The following is a 12,596-nucleotide window of genomic DNA, read 5'->3' on the forward strand; positions in this document are numbered from 1 at the left end:
CTTTAGACAAGATATTTGTTACTCTGCAAATTCAATTTTAAGAACTAGTTAGAAAAGAGTATTTTCGTGCATTCCTTAGGTGTCCCAGTGTTGAATCCCCTATTCCTAGGAGTTACTCTATTCATTTTGAAGTAACTGATCTTAGGATTTATCCATAAGTACAACCTTAACAAATTGGGCTTTGTTGCAAGGAAATCAGGCTGCCCCATCAAACTTTCCGAAATGCAAACACCAAATTCCAGATGTTTTTTGCAGGGACTACTTACTTAAAGAACCACAGTTTTGTTCATCACTGTTATCATGGCAATCATCAACACCATCACACTGATAGTATCGAGGCACACATCTTCCATTACCACAGGAGAATGAGTACGAGCCACACTGCAAAGTGGGTGGCTCATTGGATGGATCTTCAACACATGTCAGTTGATTAGAAGCCAGTTTCATGCCATAAGGGCAACCACAAACTCTCTGAAAATTTGGTACTGGGAAGCAGAAATGGCTGCAGTCTCCATTGGGATTTGTTCCTCTGTTACAGTAGTTAGAGCCTTAAAAAGTGATAGAGAAGATCAATGTATACACTAGTGATAACAGCTTGGGAACTATTAAAAGTGCAAAGTAATTGCATAAGAATGTTTGTTCGTTTATTTAAAGATGCTGGAGCAAATCCTGGTTTTGCCTATACTGCAAAATAGGGTCAAGTTCACTGACAGGAGTACTAGAATGTACATCAGTAGGTCCTCAATTCCATAAAATCTTGAATGACACAAATGTTTAAGAAAGCCAAAAACATGCTATAAAATTTTGTCCAATTTTCTGCCATTTTTTTGGCAAATGTTTGCAAATAAGTACTCTACAGCAAATGAGGACCTTTGGCTGAGCAAGGCTAGGATATCTGATCCTATGTTTGTACACCAAATTGGTAATGAACCTTACTTAACACAAGCTTTGATCACATTTAATAAGCATACTGTATTTTACTAAGTCAACTACAATACCAAATTCTTTGTTTAGATCATGTAACTGCATAGAATTCAATAGTAAAAATAATAAAAAATTATCAACTTATGCATAGTGATTATTTTATGAATAGTACTTTAATACAGGTTTACCCAATTCTTTGAAATAAGTAGTTCAGTTTAACTAAAACTTCTACCAGAAAAAGATAAATACAAGGTTGTAATTCGTGATAAAATGACACAAAATACAATGGAGTCATATTTCCATTTTACAATGTTATTAAATACAGTAATAGATATGGTAGAGAAAAACTGCATATAGTTACAAAACACTGAAATATGGAACCTAAGACTGTAAGTGCTTGTGCTGGGTCTTGCACATGTCACAGTTCTGATTCAGCAAGGCCATTTTTGAAATAGAAAACAGAAGTCTACTTTCCTGATATTTTGCCTCTTATTCCGTATTTTGTGTTTTTCATCTGCACAACAAATGAGCTCACCTATTTGGGAATGAGCATCATATGCTTTCACATGCATAATGTTACTAATGCCCCTCCTAATAATAGTCATTTCTCCTCCATCAGACTTTCTCACTCGAACTATTGCACCAAGTCTCCAATCAGTGAAATAAGCATAACCTGTTTTGAAAGACATTTAACATACTACAGTTACAGTGCAAAATTACATAAAAGATCAAACATCACAAGATAAAACCACAAGGCACTTCATGTAAATTTAATAACTTTTCATAGCTGTTTCCTGAAAAAGACTAAAGGACTTATTTCAGAGGCAGTGAGTCCCTTCAGTCAGAGGCAGACAGAACTTAGAGCCAGACAGATATAACAGACTCTCCTGACATTTCAAATTCCAGGACAATTTTTAAAACAATTCATTAAGACTTCTCTTCAGAAAACATTAAAATATTTAAAAGATATTTTTGCCCAATATCAAAAGGCATCAGATGCTGCATTCTTTCTTCACACACACTATAAATCCAATCAATTCTACATACAATTAATAAAATGCTGAAATTACTGATCATCTCTGGGGAGGCGATTTACATTCTTTCCAGCACAAGCACACAACTTGAAAGCTATAATTACTACATTATATCTGCTTTGTTGCACTAATTGAGTTAACTGATCTGACTCATATGATTTAAATAAAAATATATATAAAAGCAGACTTAGAAAAAAACAGTAGTATTAAACATATTTTTACAGAAGCTTTCATCAGCTTTATGTACAAAAACAATATTGCAAAGGCAGTATTTTTTATCTCACATATCATCATATGAACAAAATTCTTTGATATTAACAGATAATACTTTTCAATGTCAGACTTACCTCCAAAAATAGTAAGGCCAAATGGGTGAGTCATCTGAGTAATACGTTCAAGAGTCCGTCTGTCCAGCCCATCAAAGGTACTGTGCTCAATTTTATCAAAAAAGGCATCCACCCAGTACAGCCTTAGAGAACTAGAAGTAATGAAAATGGCACATGTAGAAGTAATGAAAAAAGATGTTATTAGGAAGAACTAACGTCTTCTCTATTAACAATACTAAATCTGTCAAGAGGTTCGTAGAGGAAAGGAAGGGTGTTGTCTGAAAATATCTTGCATTTCACAGGCTTTCTAACAAGTTGGAAAAAAAATGTATCTTCAACAACAAAGTGCCAGTGCACACAGTTTACACAACTGTATTACTCTTACCTCCAGTCAATTGCTAGGCCATTAGGCCAGCCTAGTGTTGTATTCACAACTGACAAGGCATGGGATCCATCGCTCCAGGCCCTCATGATTTTAGCAGGACGGAACCAATCTGTCCAGAATATATACCTGAAAGAAGAACATAAGAAGACACATCAGATGACATATAAGCCTGCTTATATAATGTACTTAAGCAGAGCAAATATGTGAACAACACTGACATTCTTATTTGTACCACATATTCACATACCTAAAAAAAAAAAAAAAAAAAAACACAACTTCGTGTTGACCCCCTCTCCCCTCCTCAACTGTTAGTGGTACTGACAATTAGTATTTATCCTGTGGGCAACAATTTTCAAAATCTTCTTAAGTGCTTTGTTCCTTTTGTCAGGAAATGTACATATCTGTTCAAATTGTTACGTCTTTCAATTAACTATCACCAGGGAGGAAGACCCAAGCAAAAATACATCCTCCAGGTAACATTTGCAAGTAAGTGCACATATTACAAAGAATATTTTCCTGATCCTTCTGACTTATGCCTACAGTCAAAGTTAAGGGTAGTATTATATAACGTTACAGGGTAGTGAACAAAATAGGTTAGCTTGCTCATATAGTTTCAAGTAAGAATCAAAGAATATTTACCCAATAACAGGATGAACCACTATTGATCGAGGATTGTTTAAATTCTGAACAATAGCTCTTCTAGATTTATCTGCCAGCCTCATCACACTTATGCTTCTGTACCGAGGGTCTGTCCAGTATAGATTCTTTGAGATCCAGTCAAAGGCCAAATCTTCAACGCTTTCCACTCTATTAGCTGTCAGAATTTCTCTTCCTAAAATTTACAACACACTCAATCACTGTACATATTTAGGAACAGAGGAAATAACCTGAATGCATTATTCTGTTCACAAAACTAGTGCTTCTCTCTGGTAAAAATGCTACTTCTGTGCTACTTAATATAAAGACAATAACAAAGTGTGCGTGTAAGGGGGTGCCCTTCGCTCCAGGTGAAGGAGTGATAATGCTTAAGAAGCACAAACTCAAAAGAGGAGAAGTAATGACTAGCCAAGATGAGAAAAAACAAGCTTCTGCTGGAAGGAGTTTCATGAATGAAGGTCAGTAAGGACACAACATTGTTCGGTCCCTCTAGTTACATCTTAACAACCAGACCTACCTATTTTTTCAATAGTGATTGTCAGCTGTGGTCTACCATTACTCTGATCTAAGACATCAAGCAAGTTCAAAACGCTGTATGTGACTTAATATACCTTTGATCATTATTACAAATTAGATAGACTCTTCACACTACCACAAATAGAGGACTCCCAACATCTCACAAACATAGTGTTCTTTTTCTGTATTTCAGTATCATGACAAGCATCCTGCTCTCCAGATAGGGAAATAAAACAGAGAAACTCAGTCTCATACATGAACAGATGGATGATGACAAATACAATTTGTAACAAGTGCTACAAATAGTTAATTCCAAATCACGTTCCTCAAGTTTGTCAGAGACTTTTGACTAACTACTTTCATGAGCTTAATATGAGTTAAACAAATGGTTTTAACAAACATTTTACATATTATTGAGGTGACACAGATTTTTCTGTATATCTCACAATGAGATTTTTGTACGGCTTTTTTGGAATACACAATCTACTCTTCATACCACAATTACTCTTAATTTCTTAAGAATGCTTCTCACCTGAACCATCAGTTTTCTGTTTATAGATCATGTCTTTACTTGTGTCTGAAAAAAAAATGGTGTCATCCTGAGCATAGAAGTCAATTCCAACAAAATACGATGGGCTTCCTGTTACAGGTATGATGACATCTTCCTGTGTAGAAAGATTGAATGGAATCCCCCGCACTGCTAGCTGGGATGAAAACAGCAAGAACTGCTGCACAGCTGCAAAGGAAAAGACCAGATACAGCCTTTACCTACTGGGTGAGACAACTGAGCATTAATTGTAAAGCTTTGTTTTCCTTTGGCAGCACTACTATCCTAGAAATCGAAGAAGAAAGCTTGATACAATATGAATTTAAATATACACAGACATGAAAAATAAAATAGCATAAAAAAAAACAAAACCAATCCAGAATACTAGGTGATATAGCCAGGTCTTCCTCTTGCATTGTTACTGTGGTCCTGATATACCTTTATAGGAAACATTATCCCTATGGATGCAGAGATCTTCTATGCCGATCTCTTTACAATGATCTACATAAGAATAACTAAAAGGCTTGGTGGAGCCACCTTATTGCCAGACAATATCTGAGTAGCCAGAAGTATAACTGCATGGTTAAACAGTAAAACTGCAGACAAGATATCTGGCTTAATTTGCCAATAGCTGCACATGGCAAACCTCCTAGCGACAATTCTCCACCCAGAGAGCAGAGGATTCCTCATGGAAGCCCACAACCCCAAACCTGAATTTCTTATTCTTGTCATACTTATTCAAAGGAAGACCAACTTGATTTGTGCAATACTGTAAATGAGCAGTTCACAATGTTAAAAATAATGCAAAATCTGCATATTAGCAAGCATCCACAGTTAATTTCAGGGCAAAGAGCTTAATTATACACACAATCCATATCAAACTCTCTTAAAATGCTACAGAATGTGAGTTAAAGTCGCTGTGGCTTGAAATGAACATCAGCAGAGATTATTACATAAAACAGTTGTGATAGAAAAACATGAAGTCCTTTGCATATTGAACCCACAATGCTACAGAAGAGAGGTTCCAGAAACATCTCTACAGTTAATGGAACGTTATCATTTCCAGCAATCATAAGGCATTTTCTTACCAACACAATGCTGCCCATCTATGTGGAGGTCAAAGCCCAGTATACATCTACAGCGGTAACCTAGTCCATCGTTATCTGTTTTGTGGCTGAGAACACAGATCTGTTCACATCCTCCATTATTATTTCCACAAGGATTTCTTACTGGAAAATAATATAGGTACAATTATAACTTCAGCTGTAAACCTAATGGCAATTTTTTTTTAATCATAATTCCGATTTTTCAGCATTTTTCCAGCATCCATAATAAATCATGTGAATTCTGTGGGAATCGTATCACATGGAAATTATACAACTGTTGTTGTATGATTGCAGGAATGCACTCAAGACCCACCTGAGCTAACCAGCATTCAAGGTATTTAGCTCTGTACAGATATGCTCAGTGCACGGCACTGAGGCCATCATTAAGGTGGAAATTTCCACATATAAATCTACTTTATAAATGTTTCTCACAAAACTCATTCACGCTGGTAGCATTTTCCAACTGCACCCTTATTGTGGTGTTGAGGAAGTCCCAAATGCCAAAACTATTCAATGAGCACAAGTTTGTTTCTTCCAAATATCAACATGTTTTGTCAGCCCCGCTTTTAGATGTTGCATTTGGCATGTCATTAGCTATAGGACCTGGATGAAAGCACTGCATGATAAAGACCAGTCCTAAAAATTTATGTATCTTAATTATTTGTTCTTTACGGCAAAATAAGTCTTCCATAATTTTTAGCATCTTTTGGTAAGATAATGCCTAAATCACTATTTATCAGCTAGTCTTTGTCTTACCATATGGCTGCCTGGCAGCATGGTAAACTGTCACTCCGTAAGGTCTCAGTGAAGACTGGTAGATCACTTGAGGGTTTGATTCTGAAAACTTGTTAGCTTTCACCACTGCCATTTTGGTCCAATCAGTGAAATAAACATTGTGTTCAAATAAAGTGATTCCATATGGATGAGGAATTACTGAGCCTCCATGAGCTATTGTTCTCCTGTTATAAAGATTTATTTTTAATTAATTACGAAATATTATCTAGAAAATAACTTCTCTTAATAGATCAAAAAGCACAGCATTATTAATTTATTCATTAGCTTTTACTTCTCTAGACATAAAAGCAGCAAAAGTACAGGCAAAAATGAACAAATAAACCGAAGATATGAAGTTAAACGTACAGGGTGCATAAGGAGAAAACATAGAAAAGTGAAAACAAGGAGATGAAAAATGTTAGCCACTTCCAGGAAAACAGTGAATAATCAAAAACTCAACAATAGATTCATAAATGCTGAGAGAAAATTAGAAAGTGGCTAACAGAGGAAATGAAAGGATACCTGCAACATTTTAAAATATTCAAGCCTTGAACATAAAAATATTAGGGCTGCAACAGCCACCGGCCAAAAATAAAATCCAGTGTAGGCAGTAAAAATAAATAAATAAATAAATAAATAAATAAATAAATAAATAAATAAATATAAAAGAGATTTGTGGAAATGGGGCCTGAACTAATCACCCATGCAAAACCAAAGAAATTGTGTCTATTCTTTGCAAGATATTGGACCAATATTTTTCTAGATAAACATTAGGGGGAGAAAGAGACATATAAGCCCTCAAAACAATACATAACAATAACACTACAATATTATTTTCATAGAGTCTTGAAGGAAGATCTACAAATTAGATGAATTCTACAGTTCTACTCTAATGGTTTTCAGGGTGATTTAGGTTCAAGCTGTAGGCATGCGAAATGCAATTAGTTGGACAGTAAGCTATGTCTTAACATTGTTTTATGACTATGCCATCTCCTCTTCCCACTTGCACAACATTTACATGATTTTTGGTGTTGCTATTAGCGATAAGTTTTTATCTCCAAAAACCGGAGATTTTACTAAACACGCTCTTGCCTTATTAAACCCTGAAAACAACCTTGAAAAAAAATACAGATAAAGGAGCAGATCAAAGATATCAGTGTTATTTTTAGAATAAGTGAAAGAACACATTAAGCAATAAGCCAGTCAGCTGAGCAGAGAGAGGACTGCTTTTCAAGTCACTATGTAAGAGGTATGTTGAAAGTGAACAATTTTGTCTTGTGTTTGAGTAATAGAGACCTATTACAGATACAGAGATAAGCAGGCTTCTAAACACTATACTTTAAGGAACAGTCCCACAAAAACTCAAAGGCTCCTTTCTTGTATGCTGATATATTTTCCACAGCATCACAATAAGGTGAGTGAGGATGTAATTTCTGACAACGTTGATATAACAAGATATATCAAGTGTAAAAAGATCAAAACCCAATGCACTTAATACCCATTATACAAAGTGGTGTTTTGGAGATCAACAGTTTAAATAAATTCATTTGTGAAAAAGATGCAAAGATAGGATGGTCTGAGACAATGCATAGTATTCAAAAATAATAACATGCAGACACTATCAAAATGTGTACTATAGTGGTGAGCTGTAAGAGTACATTATAAAAAAGTGTAAGCAGGTATTCAATGTAGAAACAAGACAAAGGATGATGAAGGAACTGGGATTTTCCGGAAGTAGTATGACACCATAGATTATCAAGGTACATCACATTCATTATGTTGGAATTTTCATCCTTTATGAATCCCATTTTGTTAGACAAATTTATCTTTGACCTTGATACAAAATCATCAGTACATCTATAACCTCCAAGGAATGATATTCCTCCTACCTTTGAAGTCCATCATAAGTTACAGTCTCAATGTAATCAAACCGGCTGTCAACCCAGTAAAGCCTTTTTGATACAATATCCAGAGTTATTCCAGCAGGCCAGCCCAGCTTTGTTTTTATCAAATCCTGGCGGTTTGTGCCATCCATGAAGGCCCTTTCCACTTTCGGATCACCGGACAGACTATCCCAGTCTGAGAAAAATAAATAACTATAAAGAAAGAAAAAAAGAAGTCTCATGTTTCAGTGAGATTGCACCCCCAAAAAGCAACATTTTACATAGCATTTGGAAACCATATCATCATTTAAAAACAGCAGTCTTGAAGACCAGAGCTTAATTCTCAGCATACAGTGAAAACACACTTCATGCATCCTGCCCAAGAAGTGATCTGCATTTTCTTTTATAGAATGAATCCAGAAAGAAACATGCTTTCACCCAGAAGACCTCAGAAATACTGAGTGTTCTTTGTAAAATACAAACTTAAGTGTGCTGCCAGAATAAACAGGTGACAAATCCATGCATCATGAAAGCAGCATCCATCACTGTAAACTGCACAAAGCTCCTCATGCTGTTCTCTGAAGATCTAAGTTTCCATGGCTCACATGCATTTCTGAAGCATACTGGGCTATGAGACACTAGCTTCCCCAGCTTCACCCCACCACTTTATTTCAGATACTAGGAAATCTGGGGATGGTAACACAAATCTTCAAGGATAACTTCTAGTCTTTGAAGCAACTTCACAGTCTAGCTGTTTTCAGACAGATACTTATGTCTGAAAATATATCTGTACATATACAGATACATTTCAGATATGTGCTTGTGCACATAGAGCTGAAGCAATAAAACAGACACCACACAAAGGGAATTAAAAGCCATGTACAGCTCTCCCACAGTAATGTAGAACGGTTTCGGATAGAATGTGAAGGTTTAAATGATTTTAGATAAGATTCTAAAACAACTACCCAGAGCTGTCTGTTAGCTCTCCTCCTAGTGCATGTGAATAAAGGAATTTCTGGTATATTTTATCATGACCTGACACTTTTCACTTACCCAACAGTTGGATCAAGTGCTATTCCTCTAGGATTTCCCAAATTTTCAGCAATAAGAGTAACACGGTTTGTTCCATCCAAGTTAACCATATCTATTCTGTTCACACTGGTCTCAACCACATACAGTTTATTGTTAACCCAATCCACTGCTAGATTTTCAGGTGTGTCAACTGAAACATTTAAAACTTCTTGGAAATCAGATCCATCAATATTAATAGAAAAAACCTGAAAGCAATACAAATATTATCAATACTCAAGACATTTTGCTAATCACAAGTCATTTGTCATCACACTCAGCACAGATTCACAATAGGCCACTAGATAAAATCAAATTACTTACTAAGCTATTGCACAGCTTAATTTTTTTTATTTTTTTTTTGGCAAAGATTTTGAAAACAATGCAAGAAATACAGGAAGCTTGTCTTTAACTAGGATTTCAGAAAAATAAAGTAAGAAGCCAAAATAGGCTTGTTCTTTAGCACATATGGTAAGTTTCTGGATTAAAAAACAGATGAGAAAAGTGCATATTGCTTTTCTGGAATCTGGCAAGAAAGGGTATTTGCATTAAATGAAATAAATTAACAGGCTTTAGCAAAGCTCTCACGAGTGGCCAGAAACAATGGGGGAGCTCTTACTGCACCAGCCATTAGAGGGAAATCACAAGGAAAATTTACTTTGCAAACTGAAGAAAGTAAAGGAAAGCTCAATCCAGACAAAAAGAAGGCTCAGCATTGCTTATGTTTCTCTTTCATTTTAAACTAATTTTAACAGCATCATGCTTCAAGTAGAAGTAATATCTTACAAGCAAGCTCAGAGCTACATGAAGCAAGCAATATAAATGCAGTAATTTGTTATTATACAGAAGTCATGTGATTCTAATGCTGGGTAATATGAAAAGCTAGGAATCATTATCCCTTTCTCAGAACAACAGCATGAAGTTTGAAATGTATCTATATGAAAATACAGATTACCACAAGTAAATATATGCAAGAAAAAATAACAGCTGAAATGGTTGTATAATTTTAAATATTCTTCAGGTCCAAATAATGATAACTGAGCAAACCAGTAACTGTCTATTGTGTTCTTTGGAAACCTAGCTACTGCAAGAACTTGTGGGCATTAAGTGAGAAGGCAGTACACCACATGAGATAAAGGTGACAATGTACATAACCCGCAAGTTGCTGTTTTAGTTCATCTTAATCTTTGAAAAGAAAAAACAAAGGCAAATAAAATAAATCCCTAATAATACTTAGAATTTAAGTATAATTTAAGAATAGAAATGCATATCATACAAGAATATTCTTAATGTCATTGTTTGCTTCAGGGTGCTCTAGTTATGATTTAATTAGATTAATTAATCCTAATTAATTACTTAAAATTGAACAATATTGGGGCAGATAAAAAGGCAGTCCTGGCCATATGGGGTATGCAGTGGAAAAACACATATTACCTTGTATTTGCACCTTTTACAGACATAAGATAAATCTCCTGTCTCATGAAAGTTCAGATTTGACCCTGACTTAACACAGCTACTATCAATGCAATCACAGTAACAGGAACTCCCTGCAGTGAAAATAAAAATGCCAGAACTGATAACAAGTAAAAATTTGTGTGCTCATTTCCTGTCCTACTTGAAAGCCATGCAGTGTGCTTTCCAACAGAAGTAACATTGGCACTGTAGTGAAAATGCTACTTTTCAGCTCTAAGTAGGTTCGTAATGACAGCGACACCAAACTGATGCATACATGGTGTCAGCAGGAGGCAGGCCACGGATTCTTCTTTACTCTGCATGGCAGCCAACACAGGGATGAAGATTCTGGAGTTTCACCATTTGATCTGGGACTTTTTTTGTTTCATTAAGTTACGCATGGAGAAGAAAGAAGAAGGGTGATGTCTAACTTTCACAAGGGTCTCCAGACTGTTTTGTGGGTTTTTTTTGTGTGTGTTTTCTTTTTTTTGTATGTGTGGGTTTTTTTTTTAATTACTCTGTTATACCCTACCTTGAAGCTAAAATATTTCCTCTTAAAAAAAAAAATGTAACAAGATATTGGCTTATTACACAAAATACTGTCAATATTTGTTATCTAGGCTCAATTACAGTGCTATTTGAAGTATATGAAGAAATTTGATTTTTATCATCTTGGAAGGCACACAGTTTTTACATTTTAAATGATCATGTTCCAAAAAATTGCCAAGAAAAAATTATCCAGTTTTGAAAGAATGTCTACTATTTCTCTTAATTAGTTTTTTGGACTCCATCACAAATAAAATTAAAAATTGCTCAAGACATTCCCACATAATAGGATTCTTTGTTAAATATGTCACATGTAATAGTATAGCTTGAAAAATGCAGTCATTAACATAAAACATTTCAAGGGGCTTTTTTGTTAGAAAACAAAAATACGGCCAGCTTGTGCTCTCAAAAATGAAAGCCTATCAACACATTCAGCTTCTGGCTGTTCTCTACTTCCACATACACAAAAATTTATTATTCTCAAAATTTATACCCACCTTATCTTGCACTGTATCAGTCCAAAAGATCCTGTGTAAATAAAAGTGAAAGTCCACTCCAACTGCAACACCACGATTCTGTGACTGCACCAAAGTACGAAAACTTCTTCCATGAAGATCTCCAATCAGTAAATCCCGGCCATTAGAAAAAATAATTGACGCAACACCAGCTGAAAGCAAGGGTGACAAATAAATCACTACGCTGCAACTGAGCTATTTGTAAAGGGACACTGTAATACATACATATATACATCCTGGATAGATGGTTCTATGTGACTACAAATTTGCTTTGATTTGCCTTCAGTTTCCAGTCTTGATGCAAACCAGGCAGCAATACGTGTTTAAAGCTCTGCCAGAAAAAACTTTTACAAAACTTCTGTGCATCTTAACTCCTAAAGATTCAATTCTCCTATCTCCTTTAATCAAAGTATATTTTTTCTCAAGATTTTTCTGCCCAATGGGATGCAGATATTTTTTAATTCTTGCAGGCAGACCATGTTCCTTAGGCTTTTTCTGTACTGTTCTTTCCACCTTCTTTATTCCCTCATCTCCTCAGAAGGTCTCTGCTGTATCTTACAGCAGAAGAGAGATTCCAGTAAGTCTTTGAAGGGAAGTTCATTTCCAAAGTAGGTGTCTGTTGAAAGGTTTAATGTATGTCTGTGAAGAATATATTTAACTCCAAATCTTACCTTACACTGAGAACCCTCCCCAGTAACAATGAATCCAAGAAAACCGATTTAGAGCATGTATGAACTCCACAATAATGATAGAAAATCAACACAAGAACAACTCAGTGGCCTAAGAGTAACACTAGTTTGAATGGAAAGCTTCTTGTGAAGGATACAGAACTTTCCTCAAAACAGAATAATCTTTCCTTGTGC

The 12,596-nt window shown here is 35.4% G+C and overlaps 1 protein-coding gene across 5 annotated transcripts in view; it reads right to left on the reverse strand.

The window, feature by feature from the left end:
- The window catches only part of LRP2 (LDL receptor related protein 2), a 116,887-nt gene that overhangs the window by 66,634 nt on the left and 37,657 nt on the right, over positions 1-12,596 (reverse strand). For all 5 annotated transcript variants that reach the window (XM_068686727.1, XM_068686724.1, XM_068686726.1 and 2 more), the window contains exons 11-21: positions 11,716-11,885; positions 9,206-9,429; positions 8,159-8,365; positions 6,252-6,454; positions 5,478-5,618; positions 4,375-4,578; positions 3,309-3,501; positions 2,670-2,795; positions 2,306-2,436; positions 1,460-1,597; positions 267-548 (exon numbers count right to left, since the gene is read on the reverse strand). In XM_068686727.1, the coding sequence (XP_068542828.1) occupies positions 267-548; positions 1,460-1,597; positions 2,306-2,436; positions 2,670-2,795; positions 3,309-3,501; positions 4,375-4,578; positions 5,478-5,618; positions 6,252-6,454; positions 8,159-8,365; positions 9,206-9,429; positions 11,716-11,885 (2,019 nt within the window). The remainder of the gene's footprint in view (positions 1-266; positions 549-1,459; positions 1,598-2,305; positions 2,437-2,669; positions 2,796-3,308; positions 3,502-4,374; positions 4,579-5,477; positions 5,619-6,251; positions 6,455-8,158; positions 8,366-9,205; positions 9,430-11,715; positions 11,886-12,596) is intronic.

This window comes from Anas acuta, chromosome 6 (assembly GCF_963932015.1).
Source record: "Anas acuta chromosome 6, bAnaAcu1.1, whole genome shotgun sequence".
Lineage (NCBI taxonomy): Eukaryota > Metazoa > Chordata > Aves > Anseriformes > Anatidae > Anas > Anas acuta.